Below are 22,404 nucleotides of genomic sequence, written 5' to 3'. Positions count from 1 at the left end.
TGTAGCTGAAATTAGGCTTAAAACAAACCATACAGTTTTCATCACTGCAACATTTGATTGACAGTGCTATCTAACTAAGTCGCTAGCTGGTGAGTCAGACGCTAACACCAGGGAAATCTTTAATAAATATTAAAACCTTCGTTCAAAATTTGTAAACATTGATCTCATTCTAGTTCTGTCTGTTTATATTTAACTGTGTTTTTTGTCTCTAAAGCAATTAGAAATACTGTATTTTATTATAAACTATTTGTCTATGTGTTTTCATCTTTCATGACACATCTACACTTTTGCAACTGTGTATTTTCTAAAATCACTGAAGAACACTGACCTTTTACTACAGTATCTCCAGGTTCTGGAGGGAGATGGTCCATGGAAAAGTTTTAGTGTGGGACAGAGACATATCTGTAGATGTTGTGCAAGTTTAGTACAAATATAGATGTATATAAGACATGAAAATGAAGTATATGTGCAAGATGTGTATAAGGAACAATATATGTAGCGAAATACAAGAGAAATAAATTTACAATATGAGGTATTTACATTGTATCTACAACGATACTAAAGTTATTCACAGATAGTATACAAATATGTATATATGTATATAGAAGATAATGTAGGATATGCTATATATGTACAATTGTATACAGTTAGAATTATACAGAGATTATCAGTAAAGAATTAGTGCTCCATCAGGGTTCTAATGCTGCAGTGTAAAGTTCAGTAGGGTGATGTTTGTTGAAAAAAGCTGGCCCTGGACCTGCTGGTTTTGGTGAGAATGTTGTATATTTATCTCTCTCTGTGTGTGTAAACACTTTTAATCCTTTATTTACATCAGGGGTTTGCACAATTTATGACAAAATTCAAAATCAGCTCCAAAATATGTGGTCATATTCGTGTTTTTGTGCAATACCATGCAAATACCAAATTATAGAAGATTTACCTTCATTGCTATTGGCAGATACCCTCATCCAGAGTGACATAATATGATCTGAGCAGTTGAGGGTTAAGAGCCTTGCTCAGGGGACCAACAATAGTGGTGGCAGCTTGGTAGTGCTGGATCTACCACTTCCCTCATAAAGAAATATATATTTTACAATACCTCCTCATGAAGCTCCTTTTCACTGCAGTACCCAGGGTCAATGACCTCTCATTAAAGCATATTTCTAGACCATTCATGGAGCATATGCCTCCTGAAGATAATGTAGTGAAAGGTTAAATATTTAGAATGTAAATTCCAGATGGTATCTAGCAGGGGTGGACAGTAATAAAGTAGTTTTCCTTTGTTGTTGTACTAAAGTGCAGTTTTAAATATCGGTACTTTATCATACTGGGTATTTTTATGGGGGAATTTTTTCTTCACTAGTTTTAAAGTGCATTATTTTATTCTTATCCCTTTTTAAAATGAAAGCAAATTGTGTTAAATAAGACACTGTCACAATGCCACAAGCATAACCCCTGGGTTTTTGATGAGAGTGTGTGTGCAGTAAGTGTCTCACTGTGTCTGTAACAATGGATAACTTATTTCTTAAAAAAAAAGGTCTGGTGTAAAGAAGAATTGAACACTGAACTGCATTCAGTATTAAAAAATAATACTCATAAATAACTTTTACTTTTGGTACATAAATCCATTCAAAAATGAGATTATTTATACCTTTAATCAATTAGAAAAGTAATTGGAAAATTGAGAGCATCCCAGGTCACCTTACCTCACCTACATCAGTTCCTGACTTTACTAACACTCTTGTGGCTAAATTAGCAAAAATCTCCATAAACACACTCTGAAATCTAGTAGAACATCTTCCCAGAAGAGTGAAGGTTATTATAACAGGAAATGCAGACTAAATGTGGAATGGGATGTTTAAAAAGTACACACAAATGTTATTGTCGGGTGTCCACAAGCTTTTGTTCATACAGTACATACACTAGTACACAGGGTAAAATAATGCATGAAGCTCCCATATGGTACTTGTTAAATACTGTCATGTGATATGATGCATACGTTATATATTTATTATTTAATTATACAATTGATAAATTTATTATTTTAATAAAAATAAAGTACATATTTTCTTAAATCAATTCCAATGTTTTTAAGAAAACAGGAGCTTTTAAACGTGTTTTGTAAGCCCTGAGCCTTGAAGCCACCTTGTGAAGCCCAGTGTCTCACACACACACGCACACATACTGAACAAACATATCCCTTTTGCCAGCTTTCATTTCTTCAGCATGCCCTTTCCACTTGTCACATCCTTTAACGTCTTCATCACACAGCCCTCAGATGAATGTGTGTGTGTGTGTGTGTGTGTGTGTGTGTGTGTGTGTGTGTGTGTGTGTGTGTGTCTTTGAATCAATGGGTCACACAAGGACAGACAGCAAGAGCAGGAGGTTAGGACATCAAGGCTCTGTATGTATAAGGGGTTCTGGCCTTAGGCGTGTGAGACAGATGCTGAGACTCAAGCGGAATCGGACTTCAGAAAACTGTTGCAACCATAAAACTCAAGAGATCTGATGTTCACACTGACAAATTCTCTCACGCTTTCAAATACAAACATACTCACACGATCATGAGGGTGCTAAAGTATTGTAAGGTGCTAGCTCAGAGGTTAAGGCTCTGGGTTACTAATCGGAAGATTGGAGGTTCAAGCCCTGGTATCACCAAGCTGCAACTCTTATGCTCTTAAACAAGGCCCTTAATCCTGTATGCTCCAGGAGTGTTGTATCATGGCCAACCCCAGCATCCTAACGTCACTGGGATATGCAAAGAAAGAGTTTAACTGTGCTGTAATGTACATGTGACAAGTAAAAGCCCCTTATGTTTACCATTCTTAATACCCCAATATCGGCTGTACAGAGAATAAAAACAGACTCAACACTGAACCCTGAGGTACACCTTTCAGAAAAAAAGATTACATTTTATTAGCTTGGATTAAACTAGATACTCCAGATTTAATTAATAAAATATTTCAAATATGTATAATACATTTATGGGTTCCCTGGTGGTCTAGTGGTTAGGATGCGGTGCTCTCAACGCTGCGGCCTGGGTTCAATCCCCGGTCAGGGAACCAACCCCAGCCACTTTCACTGCCGGTCCCAAGCCCAGATAAATGGGGAGGGTTGCATTAGGAAGGGCATCCAGCGTAAAAACATGTGCCAAATCACACGTGCGGAGTATCCGCTGTGGCAACCCCTAACGGGAGAAGCCGGAAGAAAGTTTTATAGTACATTTATGGCATTTGGCAGACACATTTATCCAGAGCAACTTACAACTGTGCAGTTGAGAGATAAGGGCCTTGCTCAAGGGCCCAGAAATGACAGATTGGTGGTGCTGGGATTTGAACTTGTAACCTTTCAATTCAAAATCCAATACCTTAACCACTAAGCTACGATCTCCTCCTAACTCCTTCACAATTAAAAATGGGAACTGATGTTCATCCCTATCGCTAAATTAAACAGAAAATAAATCATCTGAGATCTCTGTCTACATCAGATGTCTTTGCAACTCCTGTTAGGAACCCACTGTCCTTCTGTGTGTGCTTTAACATAGGGTTCAGTTTAGGAAGATTTCAAGCAAAGGCACTCAAGGAAGCTACAATCAGTACCAGGCAGCAAGGAAATGAACTGAGTGTAGTCTCTCTAAATAAACTTTGTCTTTGTGGTGTTAACAAGTTATAATTTGAGCGCAATCCATGCATGAATGTACACACACACACACACACACACACACCAAAACCTAAAAACCTCTCTCCGACTCACTCTCTTTCTAACCTTGACCCGAGTGTTTAAACGATCACAAACAGTGCCGGCAACCCCACATTCCCTTCCCACACACCCACACACACAGACACACACACACACACTGAAAGGACTATTCTTTTCTGGAGGATGCTGAAGCCCCACCAGTGCTAGCACAGATAATGGCCTAGAATTAGACTTTGGGAAAGTAGGCCGCTGACAGGCTCGCTCTTGTTCCTGAACCCCTGAGATACGAGGGGAGGGACTCATCCAGGTCACAGCTGTGATACAGCTTTCCCCTCTACCTCTCTATCTCTCTCTTTGCTTTCCTTCTCCTTCACTGTCCTTCCCCTTCTTTCTTTCTCGCACTCCTCATCTCTCCTTTTTTCACTTGTTTTGCTTTTACTCTCTTTGAGAGACTCTTGTAAGAAGGCAGCTGTTTTACTCCTCCTTTTACTACATTACAGGACTCCTGGCTTTACACACCCCGTGCTTCACCTCTGCTGATATCAGCATATCCAGATTGTTCAAAACATCTGTCTGTTTTGGATGCTGTGTTTAAGCCAGATGTTGGCTAAATTGCTGATCTACAAATTAAACTGAATTTTCATGCAACAAACAACATGAATCAAATTTTATAATGTATTCGATCAGCCCGGTCGGGTTTGGGATCCAGATTTCTTTTCGATTTGGACTGGAGTTAAAAGGCTGATACTCTGTAAATTCTATTTATACTTTTAGAGCAAATTTCTTTTTTTTTTCTATTAAATTGTAATTGTATTCCTTTTCAAAATGTTATTTCTGTTTAATTATTATCCTTTCTATATTTTGTATATGTTATGTCATTTAATGTGTAACGATTGAATGTTATGCTGTACCACGTATGGTTGTGTATTGACTATGTAGCTAAAAGCATTATTATAATTATTATTATTATTATTACACAATATACACAATAATATACATATGATTACTAAATACTATTATTATATTATATTATTTTAGAATAGTATTATAATTATGACACAATATACACAATGAATGTAAATATAAGTGAATTTTGTTTTATACAATAATTCTTACATTCTGTAAAGCTGCTTTGAGACAATAATAAAATTAAATTTAAATTAAATTGAATTGAATTGCACTGCATTGAACAATTACATGCACAATATTATTAAAAACTATTATTATATTGTATTATTATATACTGTTATTATAATTATTATACAATGTACACAATTATATACACAATAATATTTCTGTTTTTATTATTATTATTATTGTTGTTATTATTATTATTATTATTATTATTATTATTATTATTAAGATTTAAACTTGACCTAATTGTAAAATAGGTACTAGGACAGCTTTTTGGGAGGCGCATCCCATCCTGCGTGTTCTAGTAACTCTTTTCCACACATATTCAGTGCTATGCTTGGATTCTGCTTTTCCATTCACCTCTCTTCGTCTGTCACCTGCCGCACTTTATCTAAAAAAACTCCACTCCACTCACATGATCCAGCGTTGGCTCACTGAGTTACCTTCAATTTATCGCTACTTACATGACTATCAGTTACAGTAACAGTCTGCATGCTCTGAAATAATACTGCCACATTTTCCTGTTGTTCTCTTCTGTGTAGGTAATGTGTGTATTGTCATAATCTACTAATAAAAATTATATCTTCTCGCCCTTGTTGCAATTTGTTTGTATGTACACGGTATGTGTGAATGATTCTTTCCAGCTTGTGATTTTATCTTGAAATTTTTTTTTTTTTAATGACAATTTAATCCATAATTTCCACCATTGAACAAGTGGGAATTATAAAATTATCAGCAATGCAGTCAGGAACTGCTTGGTGGCAGTGGCAATCAAGGAGATTCTGCTATCTTCACGGCTTTAGCTTCCTGTTTCTTTGATTGTTTTTTTTACTGACTCTTGGGGAGGTGGTAGCTTAGTGGTTTAGGCTCTGGGTTACTGATCAGCAGGTTGGGGGATGAAGCCCTGGTATCACCAAGCTGCCACTCATGGGGCCTGTGAACAAGACCCTTAACACCCTGTGTTCCAGGGGTGCTACATCATGGCCGATTCCAGATTCCTTACATCGCTGGAGTATCTAAAGAAAGAATTTCACGGTGCTGCAAAATACCTGTAACAAGCATAAAACACTCATTTGACTCAATTTTTTAGTCATTACATTGTAAACCCCCAGCGGATGCTCTTTTTAATACTCTAATCATTTCTGCTCCAGCCAGAGTAATTATACTTTTTTTTCAGGTAAGAGAAATGAGGACAAACTGTATTGGTATCAGGTGTGAATGCGAGTGTTTCTGTTTGGGTGCAACGACTGATCTGTGGTGTCTGTGTTTGGGTTGTTTTTTAAATCTAATTTAACAATATATCATGAAAACCATTTTGTTCCACAGCAGCATGTTACCTCATACATTTCTTTCTTTCTTTAAACCACTTTTAAAGCATATCTCGACGCATGTTATCTACTGCTCACATAAAAAAAAGAAAGATTTCTTGAACCGTATGCAACCTTATGTGTCCTCTGCTCGAGCTGCGGGTGATATTTATCGAGGTGGCTGTTAATAGTTAAAAAGATTTTGAAGGACAGTGCAGAAATTCAGTAGTGGCAAAGAACAGGAAAAAAAAAAAAACGTTTCAATTTTGCTACCAGGCTCAGATTGAGTTCTTATTGTAGTCGAAGGTATTTAAATGTCATAATATATTAATATAGAACAAAATGTATTAATGGTAACATTTCTGAGGCTCATTTGCACTATTGTGATAAACTGTAGACTAATTTCAATATGATGATGCCAAGAAATCTTGTGTTCACTCAGTTTATACAATTGATTTATCTCACAATGCTTCTATAACAATATCCTTCTGTAGGTAAAATTAAGACATGGACTAAATGAACAAAAGTTTGTGGACACCTGACCATATGATTCGTATGTGCTTTTTGAACATCCCATTACACATTTAGTTCTCATGTGCTGTTATAATAACATCCAGTCTTCTGGTCATTTGTGATCATTCAGCCACAAGGGTGTTAGAAAAGTCAGGTACTGATGTAGGTGAGGAGGCCTGGGGTGCAGTCAGCTTTCAAATTAATCCCAAAGGTATTCAGTAGGGCTGAAACCAGAGCTCTATAGCAGGTCACTTAAGATTTTCTACTCCAACCCCTGTAAACCATATCAACATAGCTTCGTGTACAGGGACATTTTCATACAGGAACAGGTTTGGGTCTCCTGGTTCTATATGTATATTTGTCCATATAGAGCAGGGGCCACCAAACTTTTTGAAACTGTGAGCTACTTCTTGGGTACTGATTAATGTGAATGGCTACCAGATTGATAGGCACTTCTGAAATAACAGATTTGCAAAATTTACCTTTAATTATATGTTATTATTAATAATTAATGATATTCATCTATATCTAGTCATCTATATTTTAATATTGTCATTTTTAAATTTACACCAATGCAAGTGTGATTTTGTCAGGGAACCACCAGCCACGCCTCCATCCAAGGCTCAAACTCTCACTCAGCCTCTCCCTGCTCTAATCACCTACACCTGTTCCCCATTACCTTTCCCCTTTATAACCTCCCGATTCCACCTCACTCTACTCTTTGCCATGGGAGATCTACCGGACTTCCTACCACTAGTATTACTTCCTGGCTCTGCTTCGGAGGAAGCGCTCAAGATAGGTTTGCCTTTAACGGTTCACATTGGCGATCATCCATGGACTACCCACATTACGGATTCTACCCGCATTACGGATTCTACCCACTCTCTGGTTCATACTTCTCCTCAAGCCTCTGCCTTGTATTTGTTTAGACTAAATAAAGACAAGGTGTTTAACCACACTCCGGTTTTCGACTCTTAGTTTATCCGTGACATATTTAAAAAGCAACAAAAAAAATTAGATGCAGCTCACTAGTAAATGGCGCTATGGTGAGCTATTTTTCGAAAACATGTTGGTGACCCCTGATATAGAGTATAATCAAATATTCTACAATTTAAAAAATCTTAAGTCTCATCTTAGCAAGTGAAAATGTGTTAAATATAGTCACATTTATCTAATATTTTCCAAAATAAGATCAACCAAATTGATAGGATAACATCAGGTATGTTAAGATTGATTCCGACTTTTGACTTAGCTTGAGAATGCCAGCTTCAACGTCTAAAATGTTTTATAAGTTTGATGATTTTTAAGAAAGATAGATAGATAGATAGATAGATAGATAGATAGATAGATAGATAGATAGATAGATAGATAGATAGACAGACAGACAGACAGACAGACAGACAGACAGACAGACAGACAGACAGACAGACAGACAGATAGATAGATAGATAGTGAGTGAGTGCGTGAGTATGTGTGTATGGGTTTTGACAGTAAGAGTAAGAATCCTGAACACTCGAAGCCAGAAGATAATCTCAACAATGATGAATGGTTGAAAGATTGAAAGATTGGACACCCCTGCTACACAGCAAAATGAAGAGGATAAAAATTTTTTAAAAAAGACATTTCGTGTCTCAGCTGTCATTGCTGTTCTCAAGGGTCAATTAGTGAACTTGAGATCATGATTAATAAAAATAACTAACCGTATAACACTTTAAATTCAATTTAGCTTTATTTGTATAGCACTTTTAACAATGGACATTGTCCCAAAGTCGCTTTACAGAGATAAAGAGGTATACAGAGAAGAAGTTGGAATGTACAGTATAAATTCAGTCCTCTATAAGTATATCCCTAATGAGCAAGCCATGGGCGACTGTGGCAAGGAAAAACTTCATGAGAAGATATCATGAAGAAACTTAAGAGCAACCAGACTCAAAAGGGATCCTATCCTCATCTGGGTGGCACCAAATATCAATTCATTACAGTTCTATCATTGTTGTGGTGTACTGTACAGCAATGGATGCTTAAATGCAGAAGTACGAAATTTCCAATCAAAATATCCACGAATACGTTTTGTGTTTTGTTTATCTCCAGCCTCTTTTATATCCTCTAAACAGCTGTCTGTACCTATTTAGTCTTCTCCAGCACCAGATTTACACCAGTTGCCAGTTAATTGTGCCAGGTTCTGGATTTTCTGGAATTTTATAACTATAAACAAACAGATTCCATAATTTTTAATAAAAGAAAACCCCACAGGGATGCAAACTTTCATACAAGCATTAAGGATAATATTTTCCCCTCATGCATTTGACAACAGTTATCCATCAAACAATCCATTAGGCCAATAAAACGTTTATGCATGAGTCCATACGAGCATCTCAGCCTCTGATTGTACTCTCTTCTGCTGGATCGCTAAACAAATGGAAATACCATGAGTCAGCAGAAAGAGCACATTCGCTTACAGCTGCCTTGTGTGTGTGCGTATTGTCTAATGACAAATATACAGAACACCTGCACTTATAGCGGTTGAACTCAGCAATTAAATCTCAACCCGGGAAACAGAAATACTTTCACTACGTAAAAACCACTTCTGCGCCGTTGTTAAAATGGAGTAGCTTGCCGTGCTGAAGTAAGCACACAACAGGGAAATGGCTATTCACTAAAATGACTCATTCCGCCACTCTCTCTTTTTATTTCTTTCTCTCTCTATCACTCCAGTAAACTCTTAGAAAGTATATGCTCTTTTGAAAGTTCCTAAAGATCTAGCTCTAACCAGTCAAACTTGAAAAATGTCTCTAACTCTCTGCATGGCGTCTGGAGTTTTTCTTTTCATGGTCCAACGCTGCCGAGATAAATAATATCTACACATTCACTGATGGCACTCGCACATTCAGATCTTCCATCTCCCAGCGTGATCGTTTTCTTTCCACTACATTTAGCCGATGCGATATTTGAAAAAAATTGCCCAAACTTGTGTCGGAGCAGCGAAACATCATCGCAATTTACAAATTCAAACCAGGGCACGAAAAGCACTGCAACTGATTAAAGTGGATTATTTTTAGGGTCAAGCAATGTGTATGAAATATGAGTAGCTATTAAATGATAATAATAAAAATAAATTGCTTTATGTAAGAGTTTAACATAAAGGAAACAAAGGGCCAACTATTTCCTCGGTAAAAACATTCTGTACACATTTTGTGCTTTAAGACCTGCCGGATATATCGTAATTACGAGAAGAATGCATGCAAACATCCTCGTGATGTTGCAATTACAACTTCAGGAACTCCTATTTTTCCATGAGTTTCGACTTTCCAAGCTGGAAGTGTGTCAACTACAAAAATTCCTGGTGGGCATCACATGACCCTGACAACAGACAGGAAAAATTATGTAATAATTTTGTAAATATATTTTTATTGTAAAAAAAAAAAAAAAAAAAAGAAGCAAGAAATAATTATCTGGCCTCGTCTATTTTTCCTCAACCAAAACCATTTCAGCTTAATAACTGCCACTTGAAAACCTTTATGATCTTCCAAAAAGGACTTGAAGGCAGCATTAGATATTCCCCAAGCCAAAAAGTGTCTGATTGTTCTCTACATTTGCTAAGGCTTTTTCACTTCCTAAAGGGAATTAAAACATTCTATTGCCCGATTTTATAAACAAGGACCCCCTGAAGTGCCTCCAGAGTATAAAGCAATAGAACCAAAAGCATTTTAGGACTTCAGAGTGTAATAAACCCTTCTATTTGCAAGGCTTGTATTCGTATATTGAGACCTTAATGGCTATTATATATTTAATGCAATAACATTCTAACACTAATTCAGGTCTTACAAACAGAATCTTTTGCCTGATTGCAGAATTTCTTTCCCCATTTTCTCTCTTTTTTTCTTGGAGTCTGATCAGTCTGAGTATCTGCTAAACAGAAAGGTCATGTAGCTTTTGTTTCTATTCCAAAGCCTTTGTGTACTATACATTAAACGCATAAGCTTTGCATATAAGCCAACATGATAGGCACAAAATTGTGTATATATTCATTATTATAATTATTATAATAATTAATTATTCATTATTTCAATGAAAGAAGAAGTTGGACTAAAAACAAAGATCAGTTTAAAATATTAAATGATATAGGACTCACCACAGTTGATCAAATGATATATAAAGTGTTATTGCATCATAATATGTAAGAACCAATCAGGTTTCGATATGCAAATATTTTGTTATTACACTGGTTTTTTTTGAGGAGTGTAAAGGGGTTGGAAGAGATTTTGTTTTATTTGCATACTAATACAATCTGGATTTCTGATGTCAGAAATTATGGAAATGTTTCGTTCCCGTTCACTGTTGTTTAATGACATTTATATGGAACTGTTATATCAAGGAATGTATTATTTAATATAGAAGAGAATTGGTATTATAAAACAAGCTTTGGGTGGTGTGTGTGTGTGTGTGTGTGTGTGTGTGTGTGTGTGTGTGTGTGTGTGTGTGTGTGTGTGTGTGTGTGTGTGTGTGTCACACAGAGCAAGCAAGAGGAAAACTAGGACAGAAGATCTGAGAAAGGATGGAGAGAGATCAACTCTGGGGAAAGTCTCTCTGTTACAATATAGCATGTGATTGCTGAACTGGAACTGAAAGATCATCGGACACCAACTCCACTTGTCCGCCAGAACAATCTTGAATTAGTTTTTCCCGGCACCGCGAGAACATCCAGAACATGACCTGTTCAGTATGTAAAACACTGCATGTAGTGCAACATTGCGACTCGTCCTTGTATCCTCTGCTAAGTGTTTGCTAAAAGTGAGTTACGGAGACAATGAGGGAGAGAGACATGGACAGGAATCATGTGAGAGCGAGTAAATGTGTGTTGATGTGTGTCACACCCACCGACCCAGATCGAGAGAAGCTAGCTATTCGATAAAGGATTTTTTAAATCGCTATTTGAAGTCACGCAATTAATGCATGCCATACACACATACAGCCATCTGCACTCGGGCTGGCAGGTGCGACGACATGCTGAGAAACCTAGCACAAAATGAGCCAGTAAACACAGAGTGCTGCAATGACTGACAGCAGGAATAAGACAACAGCAAGGCGTGAAAGACAGAACACTAGTGGAGTATGCTGGAAAATTGGAGAGACATGTTGGACTGGAGTAACTTCCTGCTTTAGCGTGGCCTCATTAGGCCAAAGCTCTGTCCCACTACTTTCTCTTTAAACTCATAGCTACACTGTGTTAAATGGGCTAAAATTAGCCTTCCTCTTCTCTCCATTCTCTCGTCCTTTCTTTCCTTTTCACTGTAGAGATTGAACTAGATTTTTACAGTTTATGTACGTTTCTGGTATACAAGACAGGATTTTTTTTTGCATGTATCTGGTCAAAATCATGTATTTATGTATAGCGTTTTTTCTAAAAAAAAAAAAAAAAAAAAAAAAAAAACAGCAATGTCCCCACTGTTTAGTGATTTGACTTTGAATTTCAAAATCTGACTTTTCTGACTTTATAGACATTTGACTCCAAACGTATCTCTCAGTCTAGCTCAGCAATGAAAGCTCATGGATCTAATACTCAACTAAGAATTCAAAGCTTACTCTTTGCACCTTGATTTTGACTTTAAAACTTACAATTTGTAGCTAGACTCTGACTCAAAAACTTATGATTCATAACTAGATCCCGCCTGCAAAACTCGCATTTGGACTCTAACTACAAAATATATAATTTTAATTTTGACTTTAAAGCTAATGATTCATTATTAGATTCGGACTCAGAAGGCCTCATAACTAGACTCCAAAGTATATGGCTTATATTTGAACACTGACTCTAATAACTCCAATGACTCGCAACTAGATTCTGACTCTAATGCTTATGACTCATAACTTGATCTTGACTTCAAGACTAAGACTTGTAAATAGATTATACCTACAAAAATTATGACTCATATATAGACTCCTAAATATGATTTTTAGATGGATTCTGACTCAAAAGCATACGACTTCTAACTAGATACTGACTCCAAATATAATGACTCATTCGTCGACAGATTTCAAAGTGTATTACTTAAACCTGACTCAACCTGATGTCAAACCTTACTCAGCAATGCCTTCAATGCATATGACTTACAACTCAAACCGGCCTTTAAAGCATATGACTCACAGCCTGGCTCAGACTTCAAAGCTCATTACTCTCTACTTCAAATCAAATCAAATCAAATTTTATTCGTCACATACACATACATACAGAGTACGACATGCAGTGAAATGCTTTATACGACTGACCGGCATGAGGGAATAGGGTGGGGGGAAGAGATAAAACAAGGGAAAAAGAAAACGTAGCCAGAGCAGTCGTGAAGGCAGCCAACCTCACCGGCGCCATCTTAAAATACTTGGACATCCTCAAAATCTCAACTCAAATAAGATTTTTAAGCTTATTGCAACTTCACACCAAAAATAATCACTCAACTGACTTCAAGGCTTATGATTTAGTCTGATCAGACACAAAAGACCAGGACATTCAGCTCTGACTTTAGTACATATGACTTAGAAGATCAAGACTCAACTCTGAACTAAATCCAAAGCTTGAGATTTTCAACCTGATTCTGACTTCTAGATGATGACGCAGCATTGCTGGAAAGCTTATCATTTGTAAACTGAATGTTTACTCTGTCTCACTGGCAAATGACTTGTAATTCCACTTGCATTTCCATTACTCAAACCTCAAACTGACTGGCACCACAAAGCTCTGGATTTGATTCTGACTCTTTGTAGGCAACTCATGTCTCGACTCAAAATCCTAAAAATATATAAACAAAACAAATGTCAAAACAAAAAAGACATTTGAGTAATTTTATTAGAATGAGGGCAATTTTATTAGTGTTTTAACAAATTAAGTCATAAAACACTGCCCCCAATGTGTAAGAAGATCTGATCTGCAAATTCCTACAAATTTGCATTCATACACCTTCTTAAAGTGTCGATCATAACGCAACAAACTGGAAAAAAGCTGCTGCTTTTATCCTTTTATGACAGCGGCTTCGAGACACACGAGTTCCCTGGCCTAATTATTTCCAATGTATTTCGAGCAGTAATAGCCATGACTAAAGTGTCACATTGTTGTCGACCTGCCAAACACAATTCGTGGATGCATACGGACGCAGAAGCTCCAGGACAAGATCCAAGGTTTAAACGTTTTCATTGTTAACCAAGGCAGCTTACATGTAAGGCAGAAACCAGTCGAATGACAAAGATAATTTAGAGGCCCGTGGGCATGAAAGTTGCTCTCTGGTAGCTCAGGGGTTGTAAAATATTAACTTTCCAGGACTAGAACAGACCCTTAAAGGAGCAGCTACAGTTCAGTGGCATACAGTGAATGAGCATCAGGCTGGCTTTACCTGATCTGCAGTGTAAGAATATACTGCGTTTTTGCACCGGTGTATGCGTGTGTATAAACCTGCATCATCGTCATTAGCGTTATCCCAAAGCTCTGGTGCTACAATACAATAACCCAGCTCCATCTATAAACACACTTAACGCACCGGTGCTCAGTTCCAGTCTTCGAATCCGTTATAAGCTTCACTTAACACTAACGATGTCCCTGTACAAAAATATACTGCCTGTCATTGCATCATCCACCGGCTACTGGCTAACCAACACATTACGCAGGTATGTGACATCCTCTGGTGACACGACTGCATTCAGTCCACGAGGCCCACAAGGTCGTCTGCTCCTATAAGGACGGCTTTCAGACATCACGCTTCTCTTATACACAGATTCAGTGGTGCACGTGAAGCCGGTTAATTCACTACTCACCAAGATGCGTAATGAAAAAGAGTTTTGGAGGTCCTGAAAACCAATCAAATCAGCTAATATGGTCTAAAAGTCAATGTGAATGTTTTAGACTTAGAAATTTGCTGATATACTTGTCAATTTCTCCAAAAAGTGAGTCAAGTTTAAGAGTAATCATTCGCACATGACAGAAAGCACTAAGATGATTTTTGGACGTGTATGCGTGTACAATGTGTTTTTTTATCCATGTTTTTGATGCAAATTTAAAATGGAAATACAGCTTCCTAAATATCATACATAAAAATTAACATACTTTTTTTTTTATTCCTGGATGAAGTGGACAAGTTGGTTTATCTGTAAATAGAGTAATAAATAATGTCAGGCCAAAAAAGGATCATCAACCCGTCCTCAAATCCAAAAGCAATATTCAAAACAGTGAAATGTAAAAACTAAAAAAGCAACACGTTTCTCAGTACAACATGAACCGATTTCCAAAATACTGTTAAGTCTGGAGAACCTTTCTATCAGAAATATCAGTTGATTTTATCACCTCACTGATTACTCGGCCAACCTCTATTACAGCATGACAGACATCCCTGTATTAACTATACAGCAGAGAAATTTTCAATTACTAGTATTTTTTATATATGATAAGCAGCTGAGACCTTATATATCATAATCACCAGTTTTTACATGTATTTTTTTTTATGCTGCATAATTAGAGATGCTGAGACACAAGAAGTGCACAAGAAATAAACTTCAGCAATGTTCTAGTTTATTGTTTCTGGTCACTGTTAAATACTCATGTTTGTGGGTTTGTGAGTAAGCATCCTGTCTCATTCCCTGTCTGTTCCACTTCTCATCCTTTTCCCTTTTTCTTTTATTGTCTTACTTGTTTTCTCACATCGTATCATATTTCACCAGTTTTCATATCTTGCTATTACATTTCAGATGGCAGGCCAAGCCTTTCTGTAGAAATAAAGGGTCTAAAAGTCAAAAGAAAATGATAGTAGACTGTCTCTCTCTCTCTCTCTCTCTCTCTCTCTCTCTCTCTCTCTCTCTCTCTCTGTGTGAATCCTCATCTCATGAATCGATTTCTGAAAAAAATTATTAATTATACACAGTGCCTTAGATATTGTACATATTCAATCCTCCCCCTTTTTAACTGTTCCAGTTTTTTGTTTTACAACCAGGAACGAAATAGAATTCACTAGGATTGTACGTCATGAATTGAAACAACCAACCGTAATACTGAAGTAGCTCAGAGAAATTTTGTAGTTTGCAATTTTTTAAGAATTATAAAACAAGTGACGGTAAAAGTATTCCTTTCTACTGCCGTGAAGCCCCTACATTAATTCTCATGCAACCACCAATGTTACATATCCTCGGTATGCTGCAAATACACTTCCCAAAGGCCCCAGAGTTTGTAACAGTTTCTATCCGATCTGAAAGAGTTCGTAATTTTCCCAAAAGAATGGGAAAAAATATATAATATTAGCATTCAGATATAAAGCGGATGTAATACCAAATATTGACCCGGAATATGAAAACCCAGCAAATATCTACTTTTTTTTGTTTAGTCAACCAAAAACGAAACCAAAATTTTGCATCTTTAAATGTTAGACATGTCATGTAAATCAAAAGCAAAAAATAAATAAATCCTAATCAAAAATTTCACTTGCAAGTTGTAAAATCTACAAAATGTAAAAGAATTTAAAAACAAGAAATAAATGCAAGGCACTGTATATACAGTAGACATTAATACTGACCAGATACTTACAAAAACAAACATATACAGCAATATTAAGACAATGGCCGAGTATACTTCTGTACTGTACTCGTATAAAATAAATGCTTTTCCCCAACATTCTCATTCAAATCCAACTAAGAATCTAATATCACTGCAAACAAACAAAGCTATCGCTGCTATTAGCAATATTGCTCCACTGCAATAAGAAACATATACATACTTGAAAATATTATAAATAAGTTTCCTTGTTGCAAGAAAACAAAACCAGTGTGTTACCTGTAACACATGGCCTATAAGGTAGCAAAAAAATACTGAGGCTAGCTAGAACAAACAAGTCCACAAATGACTGTAAAAGTCTGTAGAAAGAACATTACTCATAATCTTACATTCCAGTGCTCATGTTAGTTCTCACTCTCCAGTGTTCTGTATTGTTTAAAAGATTTATGATCACACTCTTGATATCACTCAAATGAGGATGGGTTCCCCTTTTGAGTCTGGTTCCTCTCAAGGTTTCTTCCTCATAACATCTAAGGGAGTTTTCATTCAGTCACAATGGCTGCTCATCAGGGATAAACACGTCATTCACCTTAACTCTTAACATTCTGTAAAGCTGCTTTGAGACACTGTCTGTTGTGAAAAGCGCTATAGAAATACACTTGACTTGACTTGATTTGACTTACAGACAATGTAAAGGATATATGATGGTAAAATCATTAGGAAGATCAATGGTACACTTAAATATGTAGGTAAATGATTCCATGAAAGAAAAAAATGACAATGGACTTGCCTCAGTGGCAAACATAAATTCTGCCGTTCCTAAAAATCCCCCCAAAAACCCACGTAAAAATCTTTTCAGCATCAGATGTAATACCAATAGATATGCTTTGTTGATGTGGTGACCACACAATCCGATCAGCATGAAATAGCAATAGCTAATGAATGAAGTACACAGTCCTTGTACCTCGTCTTCCTTCTGAATTTTTCTTTTTGAGCACAACTCGGGTCTTTTAAAAACAGATCCTTCTGTCATTTGTGACAACATAACCCATGAGTCGCACAATGAGTTTTTGAGAGAAGAGAAGGCTAGCTATAAACACTTTAACAACTGGTGTTTTGTACGATTAGCCTAAATATTATGCTAGAAGTACAACTAAGGCTCAACATGTACTAACTAAAGCTTGCTAACTGGATCCAAAGGTCATAAGTACAAATCCCAGCCACACCACGCTGCCACTGTTGGGCTAGTGTTCTGGGTGAAAGCATCTGCTATTGCCATAAATGCAAATAAATGTATGTGGGTAGCAAGATACAGCACTGCTTAGCTATAGCTAGCAACATTTTACCATAGATCTTTGTAGAGCGCTTTTTACAATGGACATAGTGTCAAAGCAGCTTTACAGAGATAAAATGGTTATAAAATGGTCTAAAAGAATATATACATTTAGTACCTATAAGTTTGATTGAGATGGTTTGGACATGTGCAGAGGAGGGACATGGGGTATATCAGTAGGAGAATGCTGAGGATGGAGCCACCAGGAAGGAGGAAAAGAGGAAGACCAAGCATTAGGTTTATGGATGTGGTGAGGGAAGACATGCAGGTGGTTGGGGTGAAAGAGGCAGATGTAGAGGACAGGGGGGTATGGAGACGGATGATCCGCTGTGGCGCCCCTAAATGGGAGAATCCAAAAGAAGAAGCACCTATAAGTTTGTTCTTTATAATTGTAAGTTCATTCCTAATAAACGCGAGCCAGTGGTGACTGTGGCAAGGAAAAACTCCCTGAGAGAGCAAGTTAGCAAGCAAGCTAGGACACAAAACTAGATCTAGATTTAGTTGTTAAAGTATAGAGGGCTTGTTTTGTTTTCATTCTGCACTTTTGCATTTAGCACAGCTCATAAACATTATTGCTACAGAGCCAATGTAGAATAAACATTGCTACAAAGCCACCAATAGGAGAATTGTATATCTACAGGCATTGATGGATGGATGGATGGATGGATGGATGGATGGATGGATGGATGGATGGATGGATGGATAGATAGATAGATAGAGATAGATAGATAGATAGATAGATAGATAGATAGATAGATAGATAGATAGATAGATAGATAGATAGATAGATAGATAGATAGATAGAACTCTATTGTCATTGCATGGTACAGGTACACAGCAACGAAATGCAGTTTTTGTGAAAGTGAAAATGTGAACATTTTGAGATGTTTCCTGCACGAGCCCGGACCTGGTGATCGATTTGTAGTCAGTTTCTTCAGAGTTAGAGGATCCTTGTCGGATGTGCTGACCGCAAGCCCGTGCTATGACGGTCACATGCTATGACACAGCCGAGATCTCATCCGGAGCATCACTGTACACTGTGACATTTAATAATATTTGTTAAAAATGCTTCTGATGACCGTTTTCAGAGCTGCCATATGCCATAATATGATTATTTTATGCCGAATAGCATATGCTGCTGCACTATTTTGGTCGGGAAACGGTCCCTCGGTGAGGGATAGCCCATTTAGAGTGGATTCCAATGAAACCCCTCCTGCTTCTCTCTCTGTCTCTCTTTCTTTCTCACTCTCGTTTCCCTTCTGGCCGTTCGCTTTTTGCCAACAGTCTCTCCAGTGCCACACTGTCTTCTTTAATAAGAATATTACAATCACAAATTCCATCACAACCAACCAACACATGTAATATGCAAAAACAAGCACTTTTTTTCTTTTACAATCGCTTCTCTTAACACTCTTTAAGTATTTATAAAGCATATAACCCTGTATATCACATACACCAGCAATATAAAGCATTTTACATCCAGTTTTATGTTCGATATAAAGGAACGTAACAATCCCGAAACTGTGCATAGTCTATTTTTGTATGGTCTAATGTCATCGCCATAATGATCAGTCTGATCGGATCGTGTTTGAGCCACTCTGATTTAAACAGCATACCCAGATTGGATATCGTCTATATAACAAGTCCATGAGCATCTCCCAGGCTGTCATCTATCAGATAGTATCTCTCCGGGTCACGAGATAAAGCCCAGGATTGATCTATGGTTTCCGGAGAGGCGGTCCTGCTAGATCTTAATGGAATCAAATCGAAAGAAATGGGAGCAAAGAGAAATCAGATCTACCTTTCGGTCGTCCTTTGGCGGCTGTCATCGTCAAAACGGCACGGAAAAACGTTTCATCGGACCCGAAACGATGCCGATCTGCCTCTCTTTCTTCCCTTCTCCCTCTGTAGGTCTCGTTCTCTCTCTCTCTCTCTCTCTCTCTCTCTCTCTCTCTCTCCCCCCTCTTGCTTTCTCTCTATAGCAATTCACACATTCACCACTAGCAGAAAGATGGTCTGAAGCTCATTAGACAGCCTCCAGCCTCCAGCCTATCAGGGTACACCAGAAACAAATGGGCCATGGAGCATCACATCCCAGATCCGAACAATAGCACGATCAGATCATAATGGACCAAATGCAAGAAGAAGAAGAAGAAGTAGAAGAAGAAGAAGCAGATCAGATTGAGCATGTGTGGAGGTTGTTGCAGAGCAATCACAGACAGCCCACAATTTGTAAAAGAAATTGATCATTTTAATGACACATGGAGATACAAAGACACACATAAAAAAAAAAAAAAAAAAAAAAACACATCCGGGCGCGCACCCGCGCACGCACTTACATTTGATGACCCTGTCGGTGGGGTTTAGACCCATGACTGCGTTGGACATGTTCATGGGGCTGTGGTGCTTTAGGAGCGCAGCATCACTCGGTGCAGCTCCGCTCCGTTTACCGGCGGAGGAGGAGGAGGACGGATGAAGGGAAGGGAGGTGCACGAGCCGAGCTCTGTCGCACGGATCACGCAGGAGTGCACGGACGCAAGCACGCGCGGACAGACCGATTGTCGAAGGATAACCGTCGGGGTGGGGGGTGGGGAGGAGTAAGGGGGGGGGTTGTCCAGGCAGTTCTCTACCGGTCGTTCCGGGCTTCCCTCGGCTTCCTCGGCGCGGAGTCGCTGCACCACCCCGGCATGATGGCGGAGCCAGGAACGCCCACGCAAGCCGCTCGCGCGCGGCCACTCACGAGCTGCCTCGTGCTGCCATCCGGTGGAAATGTGCGCGCGCTGACGCGAAGTGGATTCCCCCGATCTGTCTAGTGGCGAATGCATGAATATGTGTTTGTGTGTATTTACTACTGTATTTTTCAGTGCATCATCATGCTTATGCATAACAATCTTTTTTTTTTTTTTGCATAGAATGTGAAATTCTGTTTACATTTCAATTCAATTCCATCTTATTTCTATAGCTCAGTAGACATTGTCCCAAAACAGCTCTACAGAGATAAATAGGTCATTTGAAATGTGAATTTATAAGTTTAGTGCCTATAATTGTACGCCTAATGAGTGAGCCGGTGGCAACAATGGCAACCAAAAAACTCCCTGAGACTTCATAAGGAAGAAACCTTGTGAGGAACCAAACTCAGAAAGGAACCCATCCTCATCTGGGTGGCACAGAATGTCCTTTCGTTACAGTTCCATCGTTGTTGAGGCATACTGTTCAGTGACTGTTTATATTAACTTACAGGTGAGAATGGTTCCACATGAACAGCCTCAAGATCCATGAAATTCCTGAGCAACTCAAGAACTTGGAATGTAATTAATATCAGTCTGCTACAATGGTTTAGGATTACAGTCGGCGTGAACAGTTCTACATTTGAGCGCTCGCTACTGAACAGTTCACTGAACAGTACACCTCAACAATGATAAAACTATAACGAATGTACATTCAGTGTTACCCAAATAAGGATGGATTCTCTAATGAGTCTGGTGTTTCTCAGGGTTTGTTCTTAATGCCATCAGTTTTTCTTACCATTTTTGCCACTGGCTCACTCATTTGGGATAAACCTATAGAGACTAAAAGTTTATGCTCCCATCTGTTTGTCTCTGTGAAGATCATTCAGGACAATGTACACAGTTAAAAGTGCTATACAAATAAAACTGAACTGAATAGCTGCCACTGCTGGACCCTTAAGCAAGGCCTACAGCTGCTCTACTGTATGAATGAGATCACTGTAACTCATGATAAGTAAAGGCAATAATAGATCTGTATCTGTGTTCAATTTGCATTTGGTAGCTGATTATGCAGACTCTCACTATGAGCTTTAAAGAAATACAACACCAAAAGGCCTTTAAGACAACGAAAGTGGATTATCACAGATTTTTTTCCTTAGTGGATAAACAACTTCTATTTAAATCAAAGGACACAAAGAAGTAGATATTTTATTGTCCTAGTCTACAATAAAGAGACACCATTATGAATGTAAATACTACGGATTTACTTTAAAATGTAACCCACTGGTAATACTCTAGGATGTAAAGGGAATATGAGACTGCAAGTCTTCTTCTTCTTCTTCTTCTTTTGGCTGCTTCCATTAGGGGGCGCCACAGCAGATCATCTGTCTCCATACCTCCCCTGTTCTCTACATCTGCCTCTTTAACCCCAACTTCCTGCATGTCTTCCCTCACCACATCCATAAACCTCCTCATTAGTCATCCTCTTTTCCTCTTTCCTGGTGGCTCCATCCTCAGCATTCTATTACTGAAATACCCCATGTCCCTCCTCTGCACATGTCCAAACCATCTCGATCTCACCTCCCTCACCTTGTCTCCAAAACGTCCTACATGCGCTGTCCCTCTAATAAACTCATGTCCAACCTCGTCACTCCCAACGAAACTCTCAACATCTTCAGCTCTGCTACCTCCAGCTCCACCTCCTGTCTTTTATTCAATGCCACTGTCTCTAATCCATACAACATGTCAGGGCTCACCACAGTCCTATGGACTTTCCTTTTCACTCTTGCAGATAACCTTAAATCACAAATCACTCCTGCCACTCTTCTCCACCCACTCCACCCTGCCTGCACTCTTTTCTTCACTTAACACACTCTCCAAATTATTAAAAAAGTAAAAATGTAGAAGGAAATGAAGGACTGATAATCCAAATCATAACACATCATCTGTCATACATGCAGGCAGATTATTTTACATGGGCATATACAACTGCCAGAGGAATTTAGTGTTCATTGATGATGCTGATTATTTCTAAAGGATTATTTCTGAAAATACGTTGCTTTCTCCTTAGGCCAGCACAAGTTTTTAAGGATAATGACCCAAAACATACATACTATAAAAAGCAACCCAAGAGCTCCTTAAGGCAAAAAAAAAGTTTTGCCATCTAATTGA

At 38.1% G+C, this 22,404-nt stretch overlaps 1 protein-coding gene across 4 annotated transcripts in view; it reads right to left on the bottom strand.

Annotated features, from left to right (window-relative positions):
* Nucleotides 1-20,300, bottom strand: part of ppp3cb (protein phosphatase 3, catalytic subunit, beta isozyme) — a 60,049-nt gene extending 39,749 nt beyond the window's left edge. For 2 of the 4 annotated variants that reach the window (XR_014534449.1, XM_083547111.1), the window contains exon 1: nt 19,308-19,634. Coding sequence is in view for 3 of the 4 variants with exons in the window: in XM_083547111.1 (XP_083403237.1) it covers nt 19,308-19,335 (28 nt within the window). In the remaining variant the exon portion in view is untranslated. Of the gene's footprint in view, nt 1-19,307; nt 19,635-19,845 lie in introns of those variants that run through there. The other 2 variants (XM_083547112.1, XM_083547110.1) reach the window with 2 other exon arrangements.
* Between the last annotated feature and the right edge of the window lie 2,104 nt (nt 20,301-22,404).

This window comes from Silurus aristotelis, assembly GCF_946808225.1.
Source record: "Silurus aristotelis genome assembly, chromosome: 7".
Taxonomy (NCBI): Eukaryota; Metazoa; Chordata; class Actinopteri; order Siluriformes; family Siluridae; genus Silurus; species Silurus aristotelis.
This window is presented reverse-complemented; position numbering and strand designations above follow the sequence as displayed.